The 20,642-nt window shown below is 47.6% G+C and overlaps 1 protein-coding gene across 1 annotated transcript in view; it reads left to right on the top strand.

Moving 5' to 3' along the window:
• Window positions 1-435: 435 nt before the first annotated feature.
• Window positions 436-20,642, top strand: part of NECAB2 (N-terminal EF-hand calcium binding protein 2) — a 58,881-nt gene continuing 38,674 nt past the window's right edge. The window contains exons 1-2 of the mRNA XM_067004689.1: window positions 436-694; window positions 8,309-8,333. Coding sequence (XP_066860790.1) covers window positions 500-694; window positions 8,309-8,333 — 220 coding nt within the window. The 5' untranslated portion in view covers window positions 436-499. The remainder of the gene's footprint in view (window positions 695-8,308; window positions 8,334-20,642) is intronic.

Here is a 20,642-nt window from a genome sequence, read left to right as displayed (position 1 = left end):
GTGAACGCACGTGTATCACTATCACACTGAATATCCTCCTAGTGTGGAGTTGTGGGGTTAACACCTTTGTCTAGCTGAGTGCCGTGGGTAGCTCTGTAGCCATAAATGCTGCAGTAGCCAAGTTGATTCATCCTATAGGGGCTTGGGGGGGTATGGGGTCGGGGTCACATTTTATTTACCAGCAAGACTTTTTTGGTCTGCTGTCCTTACAAAGAGCTGCTAAATTTTAGGCGGGCTACAGCCATGCTGTAAGAACACTCCTTTTAGCCTAATAATAATAATAAACCACCTAAAAGGATGCTTTGCTTTGGGGAAGGGGTGAGGGCTGTAGGGGGATGGGGTGACCTCCCCCACCCCCAAATTCCCCCCCTTTCGGGCAGGGCAGGGAGAAGAGCGGGGAGCCCGCCCCCGCCCGCGGTGCGGAGGAGGAGGAAGAGGAGGAGGAGGAGGAGGAGGAGGAGGAGGGAGTCCCGGCTCCGGCATGAGGCCGGGCTGAGCGATGTGCGAGCAGGCAGCGCGGTCGTGCCGGGCCGGCGTGCACAGGCTGCTGCGCAAACCTCCGCCGGCGCTGCGCGGGCTGGACGGGCTCCTGCGCTGGGTGGTGGCCAGGATGAGCGACAAGGGCGTCGCCGACAGGGAGCTGCTCACCCCCGGAGCCGCTTCGCAGAGGAAGGGCACCTCCGTCATCCTCGATGTGAGTGCTCCTGCAGCCCCTCGGCTCGGGGGAGGGGGTATTTGCCCAGCCACCTTCATCCCACATCGCCGCCGCTGTCCCTTACCCCAAGTCACGCTGCATCCCTCCCCGGCTCCCCAGTCCCCTTTGCATGGATCCTGCAACCCCAAGCTCAGCTTGGGCATGGCAGTGCACAGCGATTCCTGCATCCCCCCCCCGGCCGGATTCTGCACCCCAAAGACTGATTTAGCATCAGGGTCGTTCCCCGGCTCCCACATTCCCGGCTGGTTGGAGATGCGGAGTGCAGCCCGCATCCCCTTGCCCTATACACCTCGGGATGATTAGGGATAGGGAGAGCCTCGGTCCTGCATCTCCTGGACCGGCTGGTCGAAGGGTCCTACACCCCATTGCCTGGGTCCTGAACCCCCGATCTGGCTGGCTGTGGGGTCCTGCGTCCATTTCCGTGGATCCTGCACTCTGTAGACAGCTTGGGATCAGGATTATTCCCTGGGTTCTACACCCCATGGGCTGGCTGAGGTTGGGGGTGAAGCCCGATTCCTGTAACTCTTTGCTGTGCATCTCTCACATTAACACGGTATGGGGGCGCACCCTGGGTCTTGCACCCTCATTCCCCGGTCCTACAGCTGCCGGGCCACCTGGGGATGCACCCTGGGTCCTTAATCCTGGTGTCAGCTCAACCTGAAGGGGATGCAGGACTCCAGGTCCTACAAATAGCCCTGGTCTTGCAGCAGGGACCCCCCAGGCTCCCTGGGCAGGGGCTGCCCCCCAGCTTCTGCACCCCAGTGCCCAGTGGGGCTGCAGCATGGTCCTGGCTGCTTGTGATGGACTCAGACCCAGGGCTCCCCTACCCAGGTCTGGGGGGTACACGGGGGGGGTGCCTGGTGCCTCTGCTCTGATATTTATGGGCTTTCTGATTTGGGGGCTAACGAGGTGATTTGCAAGCAAATGAATTAGGAGACTGGGGTGGAATCAACCGGAGCGCAATGGAGTAATTACACAGCCTTTCCGACTGCAGCATCTAGTAATTAAACACAGGCACCCTCGGCTTTACTGTCCCTAGCTTTAAAAATAAAATGTAGTGAATGCAAAAATGAGCCGCCGAGGTATGGGCTGTAGTAAAGGACAACTCGTGCTCTCCCTCAGCCTTAGGCAGGTGTAGCTCTGCCAGGTGAGCCCTTGGTGCTTTCTCAGCAATTTGCTGAGTCCTTTTCTGCATCCCCGGCATGGGCTGGCGAGTCTGAACCTCGTTACATGTGTGACAGGCGTTTCGGTTCCCTGAATGAACCAATTTGAGTGTTTCTTGAGCTGCCAAAAGCAGCTCAGAGAGCAGAGCCTGATGGATGGCCGTGCCGGTGAAACGGGGCCGGGTGGCTGCGGGCTGGAGGGAAATGCTGCTGCAAGGAGAAGCCAAAAGGAGATATGTAACTAATACCCTCGGGTCTTCTATGGGAGCTTTTTTTTTTTCCCTCCTGTCCTGAGATTGCTGAAATCTTACACCAGTCTGGGCTTCAGAGCATGAATGCAATGGGGAAGCAACATTAGCTTTATACCTAGAGACTCCTGAGTTAGAACCGTATTTCCAGCAAAATGGTATTTTAGCTGTTCAACTTTACTTTCTTTAAATAGATTTTTTTTTTGTTTGCTTTGCTTGTTTTACACTTTGAGGTTTGACCTGGAAGAATGAGCCATAAACTTTTGGGATGGTTTAACCGTTGGCAATATTAGTTCAACAAGCTCCTGAGCCTTTTTCCTGTTCACAGTGGGACTCAGAGCCCCTTTACACCTGCTGAAAGTAGAAATGGCTGCTGGAAGTGTAAGGTTTGAGGTTTCTTTCTTTTTCCTTCTCCTCCCTTAGATCCTGTTTCTCCCTTTTCTTCTGTTACAATAGAAACTGCAATTTAAGCTGTGGCTTTATTGTAACAGGCTCTTCAAACGCACCATGAGAGCTTGCTTTAATACATAGAGTTAACAACCTGGGGAACGTGCATTTAGGTTAATTTTCACACATTAGCAGGAAAGTAACAAAGATCATGCTCGAATCATCAGGGATGAGAGCAGATTTTTCCAGTTAACCCATTCCTGCTCCTGTGCTGTGTGGATGTGCTCGGGAGGCAGCGGGTCCCAGCTCCAGGGCTGTGCCACTCCTCGAGGGCTGGAGTAAAGACCTGGGAGATTTAGTGTTTAATCAGCATCCACATCAGCTGGGGGTGCTCTGCAGGTGGTTTATCAGGGCTGGGGAAGGTGGATTAAGCTTGGTTTTGGTTATGAAGTGGGTAAGATGGCTCTGATGCTAGTGGTACATTTGTCATTTCTTCCTCATCTGTTCCAGCTTTCTTTTGGCCCGAGCATCCCCAAAGAATTTGTTCTGATTCCTCTGGACCATGGGGGAGACTGATGCTCAGTGAGAAGTTTCCTGCTCCCTCTGCACCAAAGAAGCAGAACTGGGATGTTGTGGGGTGAAAGCAAGGGCTGAGGAAGAAGGAGATAGAAGGAGAGGGTCTGATGTCTTCTGCTGTCAGCTTGGAGGATGAATCCTAGCTTAGGGTTACTTCAACATTTTTCTTTTGCTTGTGTCTTTTCAGGTGATTTTTTTTTTTTAAAAAGTTTAATAGTTCAGCTCAAAGTCATAGATTTACAAGTGTAAAAAATAGCTAAAACTGCAGACTAACAAAAGCCTGGTAACAAACTAATGGAGAAGATAATTTAAGTCCTCAGCACTTCCTAAAGCAGGTAGCAAGGAAAACCAGGAGTGGCAGATGCTCTTCAAGGGGGGTGGTGGGTGAAGCTGAGGTTGTGTTTAGTGGGGAGCTCGTACAGTGTCCCTGAGTCTGTCCCCATCCCAATCTCATCCACGGGTGATTGTCCCTGGGTGTTTGCATCCCATGTCGGGATCGCATGTGGCTGCCCCATCCACAAGAACCAAATGATCTGGATTTGCAGCTTGCAGTTTGCTGCGGATTACTGGGGTCTGTTCCCAGCTTCTGAGACAAGACCACAGTAATGCTGTGGTCTGCACCGGCTTTATGGGCTGCTTGAAGACGTCCTCTATGGGCTCTGAGCTTCTGTCCTGCTTCATGAGGACAAAACCCCTTTTGAAAGGAAGCTGACGTTGCCATGGTGCTACTCGTGCCACCGTGACCACACATGGGTTTTTCTAGTCCAGAACAAATCTGCAAATATCCTAAGACTGATAAAATGGGAAACATGGGTTGGAGGTTGGAAAAACCTATATCAGATCTTATTTGCTGTATGTGAATGAGTATACCTGTAATATAGAGCTGAGCTCCCAAGGTGTGGGAAACGCCTAGACAGGTATTGCTCTGTCTGGGAGTACTTCAGTTCTTATTTACAGACTGCTCTTACTCATCTCTTCCTGCCTTTCCTGTGGAAACCAGCGCTGGTAACAGTGTGACCTACAGCGGGTGTCAGGGCTGGGCAGCAGCACCGAGCTGCCCCTTCTGATTTCTGCTGGAAAGAGCTCATGTACCCCCTGGCTTTGCCAAAAGTGACTGAATGTCTTGTGGCCAGCACTTTTAGGTTTTAATTTAAAAGCCCCTGAGGAAAGCAATGCCATTGCTTTCAGGTCAGGTGAAGCTATTTCTAAGAGAGGTTCACTGAGGACTAATTCTGACCCTCATCTGTCCCCTTCTTTCTCCAGCAAGGTCATAAAGACCACTTCAAACTTCACTCTCCTCTTGTGCCCTCACTTACGTAGCCAGAGCTGATTTGCACTTCGGCCCCATTCGAGGTATTTGGATACTACATACCAAGAATTTAGCTTGTGCCAGGTGTGTGTTTCCAGATGTAGACCCCCATATTGGCACCGTTTTCCAACTGTTTTGTCAATGGTGCCATTTGCAGTGCAACCTCAACCAGTAAAGCCACCATAGCCATATGAATCCTTTCTTAAACCCCTCCTGTTTTGGCTTTTTAAGGTTGACTCACTCTCCTGTCCTCATTTACCTTCTCACTTCCACAAGTGAAGCAGGCAGGCTGTACAAGCTCTTTGTTTCCTCTTCTCCTCTCCACCCTCCCTACGTGAGGTCCTTGCTCTGAAATCCTCCCCTGCAGCAGGGCTGGCTGGGCTTTGCACCTGGGGATAGCTCATTGCAAGGGCTGTAATCGTGCATGGAAGCTCACCTTTGCCATCCGAGCATGAGATGGAACCACACCTGGGGCTGGGGTTTTGCAGAAGTAGCATCCAGATCTGGATATCTGATGACATCAGCTGCAGCTCCTGCCCCTCCCTTGCACCCTTGATTTATGCAGCTAGGTGGTAAACGCAAAGGAGGAGGTAAGAGGGAGAAGTGAAAATGGTGTTAGCTGCTCTTCTTATGGATGTAAAATAAGCCTGTGAGCAACACAGAGGCTGTTGGAGAGGAATTTCCTTCCACGAGGATATAAAACCTTGCCTCAGCTCCGAATGAGGCGTCAAGACCTGTAGGGAAGGGAACAGAAAGGAAGAACAGGGGTGTGGGAACATGGCAAAAAAATTAATCAGGCTTTTACGTTTCTCTTGGTATCTGGATGCTCTCTCATCCGTAGGCTTTCCTCACCTGGGAGGTTTGGATCCTGTTTGTCCTCGGTTCTGCATTGAGATTATCAGGGAAAACATAATTCTAGCTCAGCTGCACTCTTTATTTTAAATCAACAGCATATTAACCTGCTGAAGGAATAATAAACTCTACAAACCCTGTAATAATTCCTGGGCTTGTTAGGGGAGTGCCTGTGTGTGAATTTAATAAAATTGCCAAGAAAACCTCCCTCAAGTAGCCTCCAGTGTAGCTTTTTCTAATCCAAGAGCTCGGAGAAGGCAGAGCTGAATGTTTAAATTTGAAACCATCAATTTTACTGCAAGTTTATTATTACCACCAGCAGTTTGAATTGCTTACTTCTGCCAGATATCTGCGGTAGCCATTTGAGAACACAGCAGAAATAAAGACAGCCATAGGAAGTTTTGAAAGATGCTGCTGCCTCAGAGTAACATAGGGTTTCTATCCATCTAAACAGCTCATAAATGGACCAAGCGTGCTGCAGACAAAACTGCGTGCATTGCAGGAGTAAATCCTATAACACAGGTTAATCCGGCCCACGTTGTGGGATTCCTCGCCATGCCATTTAGCTTGTGCTCCAGAAGCCTTGCTTAATAGGTCTAAAGCAGGGCTGATGGGGAGATGCCCGGTGTAGTAGATTTGGGACTGGATCATTTCTCGTTGACCACCTGCAAGCAGTGCATTACCCCGGCAATGGGAGAACCGGGGGCGATGGAGCAGAAAGAGCATCCCGGGCCAGGATCGGCGGTGCTGCCGCTCCTCCACTGAGTCTGAGCAACCTCATTGCTGGGCAAAAAGCAGCACCGATGGGGTCATCGGGTGCTGCTGCTTGCTTTAGTTTTGCCACTTAGTGTAAATCCTGCGTCTTCCCAGAAGCAGCATTTTTGGCATCACCAGCAAGCTATCGCAGAGCGCGTTATGTCTCTATCGGCCTCCCAATTCTCATTCATACCTTGATGCTGCCTGCCTGTGTTGACAGATGGCTTCGTCTTAAATTGCTTTCTCTCCTCGTGTCCTGTTTTAATTTTTGTGTGTGTAAAGTTTTCGTAGTCCAATTAAGCTGGAAGAATAAATCTTGTTCATTAACAGTAAAAGCTGAACAGCTTGGTCCTGTAGATAAAGCTTGGTAGCTGATGTGGTCCTCCCGTAACAGGTTTGGCCATGAAATCTTGGTGCTTTTGCCTTAGATGTAGTTCAGCACATCAACTGGCAGCCAGGCTGTTTCCCTATTAGTAGACAATTTATATATATCTATATCTATCTATATTTTTTTCCCCTCTTTCTCCAAGAGTTCATTGCGAGGTTGGTGGCTCCACAGGACACAGCACCATGGGTTGAGCTGTTCTCCCACCTTAAGCTGTGTTTTACTTTTGTTCTTGCTTTCCTTTTCTCCCTCTGACTGTTGTGCTTAGCGGGGTGGTGATCTCCCACAGCACCTTAAAATAGACATTGCTGCTTCTGTGTTAGAATTTATGTAATGCCTTTGTCTCCAAGCAGTGGGAACAGTAACAAAAGGATGCAGCGATGAAATAGAAAACCCTGAAATAATCAGCATCCAGAAAGCAAAGTACCTTGTCTGGAGGTGTTCACTGGGAGTGAGGAAATAGGGTGTCCAGGCCTGGAAAAGAGGAATGTTTCATAGCCCAGGCAGGGCATAGTGCTCATGGCCGAGTGATGCGTGCCAAAACCCTGGGAATGCTTGAGGTCCTGCTTGTCCAGCCCTAAAGAAGGATTCTTTATTCTTCCATCCCATAGACAAGCCATGACTGGTCCTTCAAATCCCATATCTAATCTCAATGAGGACCATAAGCATGGGGACAGGTAGGATTTTCCCTCTGGACTTCTAGCTGTTCTCAGAAATGGGCAGCCCAAGAGCTGTGGTGGCAAGCCCTAATCCTTGTAGGGCTCTTAGGGTTCTCCTGAAGGCTGGCACCCAGCTGCTTCCACCATGTGCCTCAAGCAGAAGGCATTTGCTCCTGCCCAAGTGTGCCAGAAAGTACAGCTTTGACTTTGCCCTGTCCAGCCTAGGACTTCTGGCAAAAGAATGATTAATGTTGCTTAATTAAACCATACTCATTTAACTAGCACATTCTGCAATGCAATTTGTCTCTTGGGTTTCTTGTGCACAGCAGTTTCTTCTCTGGCTTTTTTTTTTGGAGTGATTCTATGACCCAGAAAAGAAGAGATTGCATTTTACGGCTGCCTCTGATCTGTCCTGCTGGTGCTTTTATTCCCTCTGCAGGGAATTTTCTTTGTGCAGCCAAAAATCTCTGCTCTGGCTCAAATTAACAGGGTCAGGTCTGAAGAGGTGATGATAAAGTTTTCCCTTTTCCGTCCAGTGTATGAGCATCTTAATTTTTCGGTAATTTACGGCCAAGCTTGCACCAGCAGCCATTTTTAGCAGCAGCCTGTAAGAACTCAGCCCTTGCACAAGCTTTTGCTGTTAATCGCATTGTGTCAGGGGACTTGTCCTAAGATTAGACTAGTCAGAAACGCAGCAGTTGTTTTGCTGTCTTCTTCCCTGGCAAATTCCACTGTACTACACCTTCTTGCAGGTTTTCCTTCTGAAAAGTCTATCTGGTTCCTCTCTCTGGGCTGTTCCTCCACACAGTAGTTTTAAGCCTAGGTATAATCTCCTTCTCATGCAGGAAACTTGCTTAAAAAAAAAAAAAAGCCAGGTAAATAATTTGAGAAATGCAGAACTGTGACACTTGGTTTAAGAGATATTATTGATGCTAGAGAAATTGGCTGCGCTGCTGGTGTCACTGCGTGTGTGTGTGTGTGTGTGTGTGTGCTGGACCCGTGCTTTTGGCTTTCTTCTGCAAAGGGAATGGGAAATAAATGAACTGCTGGAGCACTCACTGATCATTTCCAAAGCTGACCGTGCCGATACTGTCCCCAGGTGGTGGTTGACCATTGTATGGGGCCAGGGGCTGGGTCTTGAGAGGGGTGGGCTCCACAAAGCACCTGAGATGTCTTGGGGGGGGGGCTTAACTGCAACCCCAAACCCTTCCAGCTGACCCACATAGTAAACACCCCTCTCTCTCTTTTTCAATTCTAGATTTTCAGAAGAGCTGACAAAAATGGTAAGTCTGAACGTTCACGTTTCGCTTTTTTTTTCCATTTAACTTCTGTCATTATTACTTTTTTTCCCCAGATGGTAACATCCAACTGTTTAAATGCCGTTCAGTTTCCTGGGTCTGACACTGATGCCGTTTAAGCTTTGGAAGAGATTTTGTCATTTCTTTGGCTGAGGTATTCTTAGAGCAGACGTGATACTAGTGTGCAAGTCTGCATGGCGATATCTGCCAAATTTGGGGCAGCTTTACAAGCCTGAAAAGAACATTTAAAAAATAAATCACAGCTAAGTGATAAGTGAGGATCCTTCTCTTTGTGATCTTGGAGTAGCTTTGTAAAACGGACCTAACCTGTGAATATTTGTAGTTTGGTTCCTGTTGGACTGGGCACACGCATCAAGGGGCAATATGCATTTATGTTTATTTTTGGTTTATGCCTGTTGAAACCTGAACAACTTAGCTGAAGCCTGGTCTTGCCCTAGGATGGGGAATAACACAGAGATGTCTTCATTAAATGGTTTGGGATTGAGAAAGGAGAGAGTGGGTCTGCTGTGAGATAACACGGTTACAGGAAAAACAGGCAGTGGGTCCCATTCCGCCCTGCGTGGCTCCTAGCTAAATCCCAAGGGCCTGTCTCTATTTTTTCCCTTTTACACAATGAGAAAATCAAATATATATCGAGACTGTGTGTGTTTGCAGAGGGACATGTGGGAGGCTGTGCAAGGAGCACGGAGGGGAGCAGGGTTTTTCCCCTACCAGATTTAAACGGGAGACACTCGATTTCAGAAAGAGCTGGTGAGGACTATCACCGCCACTGGCCTGTAAGCAGTCAATGCCCCGACACCACAATAAGATCCTGAAATGTATTACTTGACTAAGCTGAGCAATAACGCAGTACAAGGAGATGTTGAGGGGGCTAGCATGGGGGGAGCACCCTAAGTGATGCTTGCAGGGAAAAATGAACTCCTGCTCTTGCCACCCACACTGCCATACTTCACGGCCTCCTGAGCACTTAACTGTTGCAGTGATTTATTACTGGAATAAAAAATAATAAAAATGTTCCTCTGCTGAACACAGCTCAAAAGGAGCTTTTTCGAACTGAGTTTTCAAACTCAGCCAAACGATGCTGTGCTTTTATTTTAGACACAGTTCAATTTATAACAGCTGTGATAGGACTGGAGAACCAGAACTCAGAGTGCAATGTTTTGTCTTGGCTCTTTTACCAAGGCAAAGAAGGACGAGGTACCTGGATGCTTCTCCCTTTGTAAGGTTCGAGCAAGTGAACTGCAGATAACAGGTGGGATCACTCGGGCTGTTTGGGGAAGGCAGACAGCGAGCTGCTCAGATGCAGCCTGGTGCTTAAAAGCATTTTCTTGTCCTGCTCATCCGACCGGAGGGAGTCTGGATTTGGGCAAAGAGGCAGAGATTAGCACCCCAGAGCCGACCCTGGGGAGTCCATCAGCTACCCTCAGCACCAAAATGCCTCTCCGTGGTGACTTCCATGGGCTGTCCTGTGCAGCAGATGTACCCACTGCCACTTTTCGGCAGGTTTTCCCCATGTAAACCCACGTGTGGAGCAATGGAGCCTGCACACGTGGCAAGACAGCTTTGGTAATAAGCGTTTCACACAACAGGAGAAAAAAAACTGTTAATACTTCCCTTGATTTCCAGCTTATTGCTTGCCAGCTGTAACATCTGCTGCAGAAATATGGGGCACACTGTGTAGTGGAGAACTTTGGCTCAGCAGGTAGATGTGTTTTTGGTGGTGCTGAGCAACTCTTCACCCCACCACGGGTGCTCCCCTGGGTGCTGTTTGCCTGAGCATCGGACAGGGATGCTTGTGTGGCTCAGAAATGGAGCGTTCCTTGTCTAGGTCACAAAATATTGAAACAAACATGGATCTCCAGTGACTTATCTGCTGTCCGTTCACTGTTAGTGCTGTGGGTGTAACGGGGGTGGGATGATGTCCCAGCACCCACAGTCACCTTTCTGTGGTCTGCAGCCTTCTCTTCCTACCAGTGCAAGCCTCTCTGGGGCTGTCTGATGCCAGAGGCATCTCCCACCTTAGTATATTTAAAAATGGACTCAGAGGTGCATTAGACGTTGCATTATGGTTTGGGGAGGTAGCTCAGGTTCTGGGGAGCCCACCTCATTTTCCATCAACTCCAGCATCTCAGCTGGATGCACAGAGTCAGTGTCTAGTAGACAAAAGCATGCAAACAGCTAGTAGGAAAGAAGAAATTGGTGTTAAAATGAATAATTTAAACATGTAATATTAGTGTGTGACATGTCCCCACCTTACAAGGGTGCTTCAAGGAGAGAGATGCTAAACGTGATACATTCCTGTTCTGTTCACAAAGCCAGGTGATCTCTGAGGAAGGAGTTTTCTGTATCTTGGCTTCTATTCCCATTCCCTTCGGCGCAGTCGGCCTCCAGCTTCATTGCTGGCCAACAGAGCGTGGTCCTCCCCGTGGAGAGAGGCCATCGGGATATACCTTTTCCTTTCCATGACCTGCTGTCACCATGTAGTCTGAATTCAGGTGGCAGCCCTATCCCCACGCTGGCTCTTCGAGGTGAGGGGCCAGCACCTGCCACTCCTGGTGCCAGGCTTTGGCAGCTGCTCTCATTTGCCTACCTCTTGGCAATGGGGCTTGCTGCACTCTGTAATTAGCCCAGCATGTTCCTCAGCAGCCTTTGGGTGTCACGGCTCCCTGCAGACACCCGTCCAGCACCCCGCGGCTCGCAGCAGCTGCTGCAGGAGGCATGCAGGGATATTTCCCTCCCTGTGCACTCCCTGCAAACCCTGGCTCAGAGGTTTCCAGAGGCAGCAGTAATATCTTTGTGTTTCATATTCCTAGGGATAGCCTTTTCATGACTTCCTCTGACATCCTGGCCTTTAATTTATTGATTTGTTGAAACTCAGCCTCTTCATTGCTTTACCATTTACAGCTCTGAGGATCAATGGGAGCGTCAGCTGGCTGCTTTCATGTCCCACCACGGGCTGCCCATGTGACATACGCAGACTTCTGCTGAAAAAATGAAAGTCTTGCACTTTTAGGTTTTTCTCTGAATCCCAGGAAGGGGCTCTGAGCTCTAGACAGGCTGCAAAAAAACAAAAGCTCCCAGGTTCTCGAAATATCATACCCTGTTACTGGGCTTCGGCTGCCTCCACACCTGCGGAGGCTCTTGTCTAGCGAGGACTTTGCTCCCTTTAATTAACCATCTGTGACAAATCATTAGCAAGCACCATGTGACAGCAGCACCCCAGGGAGGGAGCTCCCAGGGTAGGCAGTGCTGGCAGCTTCATCCTAAAGCAGCAGCTTTTGCTTTCCTCAGTTGTGCTGAAGCTGCTCTTGAAGACAAGACCTATAGAAATAGTAGGGAAGAGCTCAGCTTTTGCCTTCTGCTTTAACTGCAGCAACTTATTTAACTCTCACCATCCAGAGATTAGGTGTGTAAAGGGTTGGCTTGAGTGCAAAGCTGCTGTGGTGTCCTCAGGTGAGAGTCTTTGCAGAGCCATGGCCCTGCTGGTCCTGACAGCAGTGTGAGATGAGTTTTGGGTGCCCAGCTATGCTGCTGAGTTTGTTCCCATCTGCAGAACATAAAAGATTTGCTCCATAACTGCCTCTCCAGTTGAAATTGCAATATAGAAGTTCCCATGCTACTCCTTTGCATTATAGGCTTAAGGAGTTTTTTTATTTAATGCGCAGCCTCCTATAGTCAGGAGGTCTTGCATTTGGAAATCTTTTCAGTGTCTTGATGGTTTTCAGGCTGGTAAAAGCGGTGTGCGTGTGGTGTTAATGCAACGTGGATAGTTCAGGCATGGTAATTATGGAGCCTGGCCATGTGAACCCAGAGCTTCTCCCCCCGCTTCTTCCTTCCAAAGCTCCTCAGCATAAATTGTTAATTCGTATAAAATAGGATGTTCTTGGTGCAAGATGCTAAAACATATCATTGTTCCTGCTGTGTTTAGGTACTTGTACAAAGGTGCTTTCACTCAGTGCCTACATGTACTGGGAGACCTCTAAGGAAGCAGCTCTTGCTCACTGAAGGACATCTTGGTCTCCTGCCCCAGAGGAGAACTGAGACTGTGATGAATATGAGTTGTCCCCGACCTTTTCCCCATCAACAATACCAAGCAGCTGGATTTGTAGCTTATCTGTGTGATAAACTGAGCAAACAATCTGGGTAGCACACCTTGAAACGATGAACACATTGGAGATGTCTGGATAAACTGGCAAATGGCCTGACAAAAGAGAAAAGGGCTGGGACGTAACCTTCTGACAGTGAATAATTTAGCTATCTCCAGCCGTGCTTTGCAGGGGCACGGCTGTCAGTCACTCAAAATAATCTTTTTTCTTCCATGTAGGAGTGTTTTTCCTTTCCCTGCTAATAAATCCACCTACTGTCTTGTAATCCTTCTAGTCCCAGTAAACAATACTTAATCATTTAATTGGCATGTGGTGGGAAAAAGGAGGCAACTTGTTTTAGGCTCGTGAAGCTGAGCTGTCCATCATCTGAGGTATCTACTGTGTACTTTAATCCTCTCTTCCGAAAGCTGTTAATCAATTATAAGTTAAATAGCCCAGCATTCACTTTGAAAGATTAAGATGGTTTTATTTTGACAGACCAGCCTAATTGCTAATGATCAGTTACAAAAATGTTCCTCCGTGGAAACAGGAGTTTTGTTATCTGGAAATCTCCAGTCCCTGCAGCTACCCAGCTCCTGTGGCCGGGGTAACTAAACGTGATGTGCATCCCATACAAGGTTTTAAATGCTGGCTACGTAGCAGCCGACTGAGAAGATGTTGAGAGGGCAAGAAGCTGCCATTAGCCATGGTAATCAGAACCGCCGATCAGCGAGCTGACTGGGCGTTTTGCTGCAAATAAGGCCAAGGCTATGTCACCCTTAGCAAATAAATCCTGTCCCCGGTAGCTCTACTGGAAAGCACCTTTTCCTCAGAACGTGCATTCTGTTATGTTCACAGCATATTCAGCATGTAATTTGGCAAAGCTACGGTTGTGAATCATCAAGCCATTTTCCAAGGGGCATTGTTACCTGTATTGGATGCATTGTCAGTGTAATTATCTGTAACCACGGTCTTGGAAAGTGGCTCAGATATTGACCCTGATAAGGGACATGGCACTTAATCTTGAGTGTTGCTCAAGATGTTGACGACATTCTAGGGACACAAGCACAACACTCCATTAATTCCTTGTAATGACAGGTAATTCTTTGTAATGACAGGTAAGATTGCTTCCTCCACCCAGCTGCTCTTGGCTGTAAATAGGATAAGGCCAACAAGGAACGATGTGAAGCTGGAGTGTGCTCGGTTGTATGTTTGAAGGTGTGGATAGGAACGAAGCCATTCAATGTGTGCTCTCTTGGATAGCTTCTGCTCTTGTTGGTAATTAAATACAAAAAAGTCTGAATGTGAATTAAAATAATTTCATTTATCAGTTGAACATAGACATCTGGCATGCAAGTGCTGGGGGAAGGGTTCAGAGTTGAGCTGATCTGGATGATCAGCTCGGGGCCTCAAGGGGACGTAGCAAACTAATAAAAGAAGAGCAGAAGCACGATTGCACCAGGAGTGGTGGCTGGAAAGGACTTCTTGTTTAACAGCCACTGAGGGCAATGGAGTTGTGCCCATTCCTGTCGCAGGAGGGCTCATCCTTTAAATAGTTGTGCACAGATATCTGTTAGAGTCACTTTGGAGCTCATAAAAGCAGATTTATGCTGTTAGACAGACCTTTGCTTACAAAGAATATCCCAGTGTTACAAATTTGCACTGTAAATGATGGTGGCATGCATACAGCTCACAAGCAGAGAACGTAAATTGCTTTGGACATCAGACTGACTGAGGAGCCCAGTTATCTGGCAGCAGGATTGTGCCCTTGTGGGTGCAGTGAGCTCCTCTTCTCACCTGCAGAGCAGTAGCATTGCTCTGCCTGATGGCTTTGTGATGGTGCCAGTAATGCCCCCTGTCACCACTGGCCCCTTGGTCTATGGGGATACCAAGCTTTAAAGGCTGGAAAAAGGTAGAGAAAGAGAAGCAGGTAAAAGAAAAGCATCAACTTCATCTCTCAGCCCCAGTCTGATCTATTAAAGAACTGAGGCATGTCATAAACGCAGCTTAGAGAAGGGATTTCTTGGCCAGGAAAATGGGATGGAGGTCCCAGCACAACACTGCATTTTCCCTGATGCGTGCCAAATGTCCCATATTGCTAGCTTGATGCCCTGCCTGCTGTGGTGGTTGTACCTTAGTCCTTTCTTTATTTCAGAAATCCAAGGAACTGTCACCTTTCAGCTTGCTTGCCCTGCCTGGACCCATCTATTTTTATGGCATCTAACTTCTGGGCAGTTAGATAACATTTCTTTTTGGCACTGTTCTGAGTTTAAAAATAGCAGGCATCTATTACTTATTACCTTGTTAATTTATTGAAATGCTTTTAGAAAATGACTCGATGGGAATTTAGCATGGTAATCATCCACAGAGTTGTTACAGGACTTGGAGTACTTATCTCCCCACCCTTCCCCATCAACTTCAGGCCCTTTTGGAAAATGCATTTGCACAGGGCTTGAATGGTGGTAAGCAGCTGGAACTTCAGTAGCATGACACCTGAGACATCAAGGAAGGAAAATGAAGACATCATGGCTTTGGCTTTGGGTGCTTTTATCAGATCTTAAAAAGATGCCAGGCTAGGGTTGCAATACCTCCATGTTACATATCAGAACAAATAACCACCAGCACCTAATAAGCCTCCTGTTGCACACCCAGCTCTTCCTTCCACAGCCACAACTGTATGCCTATTTTTGAAATTTGCTGTTACAGTGAGCTCCCAGGAGCCTCGTGGTCCATGTTCCTAATGAGTTACTCATCAAAAGCCACTTATCTTCCAGACCAGGGTGATTACCTTCTGCTTGGCTACTGCTCATCACACACAGGGAAAACCTTGAGCTATTCATATCTCTCTGGTGTGTCCGAAGTAATTCATTAGTTTGAAGTGAGAATATTTATAATTCTTGCATAACAAAAACAGTGTTAGCAGCCACCCGCATCTAAGTGGAAAAATGCAATGATGAATCAGGTTTTAAAAGTATGGATAAATCTGGTAGGTTCTTCCATGACCAAGCAAACAGCCTAGATTTATTTATCTTGTTTAAAATAAATAATAAAAAAAAACAGCACTTTGCATTTAGATGATCTAGATTTCATGTGAGAGTGAAAAAGCACCTTGTAAAACTGTGTGATGGCCTTTATTTCCAAGGGGAAAGTTTGGATCTGTTTTCAGTTATTCAGATTCCTGTATATTATAATTTTTCCCTTGTTCTCTCTCTTGTATACTCAGTTATCCTTCCAAGACCTTGTTGAGTTCACAGCACGGGGCTTTGAAGAGATGACATCTGTTTAAATTGGAACATGCTGTTCCCAAAATAATAAACAAACCTATCAACAGATGAATTTTGAGATGATGCAGAACTTGTGAAAGATGGTTGCTGGCCTTCCCTACAAGCTGTCATGAGATATGTCTAGCTCTTCTGTCCACCCTTTATACCCTTGAAATTAGTGTACTGAATCAAGGTTTGACTTTTGTTATTGATTAGGTTGGTGCAGGTATCTGTGGGGCTTGTTTCTCTTCTCTCATCACCTCTCCTTAGCAAATGCATGTTAGAATCATGTTGTGTTTTGTTGTTTTTTTTTTTAATACTTTTTTTAGCTGGACCACCTTCATTTCGCAAAGCAGGCCTTGAATTGGGTGCATAGGATTAGAACATTAAGTGCTATATCCTCCTATACTATTAGCTGCCAATTATATAGCAGTCCAGCTTTAACCTGGGCCCATGTGTGGTTTATCTAGTGAAAGGTTTGTGCTGGACAAGGCTTGGATCCAGCCCAGAAACTCCCCCATGAACTGAAGCCAATGGTGTGGCCAGCACATGAAATTTAATTTGTGCAACAGAAGCATTTGTATCCTGCCTATTTCTGCAGAGCAACATTTTACAGCCCATCGCTCTCTTAAATTCTTCCTCCTGTCCTGTACCTAAAGCTGCTCCCTGCTGAGAGAGCGGGCCACCAAAATAGAAGGTACTGTTAAAGCCTGTGAAGTAAAAGTTGCTCTATTTAGAAAGTGCACTTGGCCTTCCAGGCAACTGGCTTGCTGGCACTCCAGTTAATATCTGACAGCTCAGGTGCCTAATTGGTGTCATGCAGAGTGCCCTTTCTCATTACTCAAGGTACAAATCAGCTGAGAGGTCGTGGATGTTTTCTGTTAATTGCTAGGTGGACTTTTTTTTTTTTTTAATGAATGAGCCACACACATGAGTCTGTGTGTCTTTCTGGTGCCCACTGCCCTGCACATCCATGAAACAAGGGGGCAGAGAAGTTTGGCGTCATAGTGGAGTTGGTAGCAATCACCTGTGTCATCATCCTTTTGTTGTAAAGCCTGCAGCTAGAACATCAAACCAGACGCAAAGAAAAAAAAATCATCATCACCTGATGCTCTGGGTGGACCTGCTCGGGCAGGGGGGTTAGATGATGTGACCTCCAGAGGGCCCTGCCATGCTCAGCCGTTCTGTGAGGCCTGCCAGCCCACAGTACAGGCTGCCCCGTGGCCTGAAAGCCATGTCCATGTACCTCCGTGCTGGCCGCCCAAGCATCTTCCCTCCTCATGACTGCCAAACATTTCTCTCCACCCTCTCTAAAATCCATCTGTTTTGCAAAACCTGTGGTAAAATCAGTAACTGTTGTAACCTTCAAGGCTTCCTGACATTTCCGTATTGACAGCAAATGGGTTAGAACCTCAGAGACGGTCAGATATCTCACCTCATGGCTTCACGCTTTGTTACTAGGCTAAGCCTCTGTCCATTGAAGGCTCAGGTGGTGATGCTGACCCAAAAAGCCATCTTCCTGAGAGCGCTGCCTGAGCAGAAGCACCAGCCCTTGGGCCATCGCTGCTCTCTGCTCCTGGCCGAGCCGCCCCTGACAGACCAGGCATGGAGGAACAGACCGGAGGAAAACTTCTGCCTTGGAAACCTCTCACCAGTCTGCACAGTGTGCAGATTTTTGGCCTGCCCCATCAACTGAGCCTTCTTGCTGCTGTTATTTATCGCTGGTAGAGGTTCGGGGTGGTCTAAAACCTCCATGCTCAGTTGCTCCCCACGCTGTGAAGAAGCATCCGTGCTTGGGCTCCAACCAGTTTGTGCAATCGTATTGCTTTGGGGAGGGGGGCAAGGCAGCTGTATTCAGCCTGTAAGGTCTTTGTGTGTGTGTGTGTGATGTGTTTCTGTGCACAATGTGCTTGTTATGTGGTACCATATCTCTTGATTGGCTCCTCTTTGTCCTTTCCTGGCTCCTGCTGGTATTTCTTTGGTCTTTTGGGAGTTGAATAGGAACTAAGTATGTAAGATCTTGCAGAGAGAGGCAAGGAGCCTTGAACGTCACTGAGTTTCAGTCTCTGCTGGTCTGGTTGGTGTTTCAGTTCCTTTAATATACAAACAGCGGAGTTTGGGTGTCCATGACAGATGCAGACAGAAGACATAGAGCAGGGGTTACCGTTTCAGCCTGCCAATTCGAGGCAGAATATTTCATCTGGAGGCCAGTGTTTTCCAGCACTCCCAGCCTCCTTTGAAGCACACCAATTATGGTTTGACACGCCGTGCAACCCGGAGAAGACAGGCTTTATTTTCTTCTTCTCTCCATGGGCTGGGAGTTGTGGGTTTTCTTCTGTAACCCTCATTAGAGACTTCAGGCTGAAAAGAAGTGAATGGGATACATTACGGTGACAGATTTAATGGCCTTGTTACAGGTTGTGAAAGGTGGGAATAAGAGATTGTGGTTTCTGAAGCAGGCTTTGAAAAGCTGCTCAATTAGTCAAGAGGACTTTTAAAAGAATATTTTTTTCTCGAGCCAAAGTTGAGAAATTTAATTGGGCACTGCATAGCAAATATATCTACGTGGCCTGATGACAGCCAGCAAAGGGCACTATGAAACATTTACAGAGCTATTACCTCCTTGCCATCTCTCTAGCCAAAACCCACAAGTTATATTGTCACTGTCTTAAAAGTGGTGGGTTTTGTGCTGACTTTTGTGGAGTGTGGACATCCCTGGATGCTGTAGCTGTCTTGCTGGTCATTTCAGCTGAAACACAATATTCCTGTGTTCAGATGGGTTGGCCTCTGTGCAAAACTGCCCTGACATCTCCCCCTACAGAGTTTATGATACAAGTCCCAGACCTGCTCCAGGAGGGAGGGTATCTACACGAAGGTCTTATTGGCTTGGAAACAGCAGCATGAGGTAGGGCAAAGGCTCCAGCTACAGCCGAAAGTGGGGGCATTGATGGACATCAATAGCTTAACACCTCGGGCACTTTTTAATCTGTCTCAGTAATATCTCATGTCGCTGTATCCAGGAAGCTTTTCAAGGTAGATCCAGCAAATCAGTATTTCTACTGCTAAAATTTTCATGTTGTGGTGATTTTTTTTTTAATTATTACTTTTTGGCAGGGATGAAATTTTAAAATGCCTAGAAAGGACTTTTTCTACTTGGATGGCTGATAGTGGTCTGGCAGATGGAGGGGGTGCAGGCTTTGGGGACCTGGCTGGTGCATGGCCCTGAGACACGTCTGTCCCAGCAGGTACTGCCCAGGTGCAGGAGTGGGGCTGGCCTCGGTGCAGGAACAAGCTCCCAGGGTGCGTGTTCTCATTTTTAATGTCTGGAGTCAAACCCTGCCAAGTGGGGGGCTCTGGCTGCCATGTAGCTCGTGTCTTCTTTGCCAAACAATGTGCTTATCCATCATGCAGGAGAACCAAAGAGCTTGCTGTCTTCTGGTGCTTCAAAACCACTTCAGAAACATGCCTTTAACAGGCTCAGTGATGTGGTTTGTGAGTGCTCCTGGTGTATTACGAGTGAGTGACAGGCTTCAGGGTGGCAATGGCAAGATACACCCCGGTAGAGGTGACTGGCACATAGGAACCCCTTAAAATGCTTTCACCACCTCAGTAGGCACCTCATTATCCCCCAGCCTGTGTTATTCCTCTTGCCATCCTACCCAAGTCCCACTTACAGCTTCCAACACTACTTCTTTCTCTTGGTAGCTGGGCTTTCCTCCACCTGCCTCCCAGTTTCATCCCAGTTTGGGGGGCTCTGCCTTCTCTTTTCATTAGCTTCTGTTGCAGATCCACCATGTTTATCAAAGGAGTCAATCATAGCTGTTAGAATTAAATAAGGCAAAAATGGAATCCAGAACAAATACACTGCTGCAAATAATCCTTATAATTCCCAAGCCATTTTTGCCAGACAATTGTGAGAAAATATGTTCTGGCAGCCTACGTTCAGGCAGTTGGCCAGGAACAACTATAAATCATGGGGATCTGTTTCTTCCTATTATCTTTCTGACTCTTTTAAGATTACTAGGGTTACTAGATAATAAAGATCAGAGAGAGGGGAATAACTATCTCACTGCTCGCAGTGGAGAGAGAAATCTTTGAAGGTAAAACAATGATATGTCTAGATCTGTACTTTCCAGCCAGGGAGACACGGGGATCAGGAATTGCTGGATTTCTCCCTGGAAGGCTGTGATAACAAAGGGTGAAAACTGATTTTTGTGGAAATGCAGGAGCACCAGTGCCTCTGGCTTTGTGGTTGGTGCCTGCAATACGGATGGTAGCATTTCACTCTGGAGAAAGCCTGCAGTGCTTTCAGGGACTTTCACAGGTGGGCATTTGTTTTAGAGTGGAAATTTCTCTTCTGTGACCCAGCTGCAGCCTCAGGAAGCATTTTTGGGTATGGGCTGGAGCTCAGCGGCGAGGGAAGATGCTCTGGCTGCAGCCCAGCTGCACGGGAGGGCCGGTGCAGGGTGCGCTCTGCGGTTGGACCTGAGCTCGGTTCCTGCTGCCAAGATTTTGCCTTAATTAGATGCTGATACACAGGCACCCAGCCTGATACAGTGCAGACGCAGATGCTTTCAGCCCTGCTGTTATTCATTGCCTCCATCTGTGAAAGGAGCCAGATTTTAGGGCACTGCTCTCTGTAATGATTTCAGTGGGCGGCTTTTGGGCACTTCTGGTGCCGGGCATGTAAACATGGGATTTCTGTTCCTTGAGTCAAAATAATTGGCTGCAGAAGGCCACAGCGCCTGCATGTTGTTTCGGCACGTGGTTGCTCAGTTAAGTGACGCTCAGTTGTCTCAGCACACAGACGCAGCTTTGCACCTAGCCTGCTAACAGATGTCCGCTGAGACTTGTTTTCCTTTTCAGAGGGCTTTCTGCTCATCATGGAGATGTTACTTTTCCAGCTGACTGCTTTGCTGGCTTTC

This window comes from Anser cygnoides, chromosome 12 (genome assembly GCF_040182565.1).
Source record: "Anser cygnoides isolate HZ-2024a breed goose chromosome 12, Taihu_goose_T2T_genome, whole genome shotgun sequence".
Classification (NCBI taxonomy): Eukaryota; Metazoa; Chordata; class Aves; order Anseriformes; family Anatidae; genus Anser; species Anser cygnoides.
The sequence above is the reverse complement of the archived record's forward strand: the minus strand, read 5'-3'. Positions and strand labels throughout refer to the sequence as shown.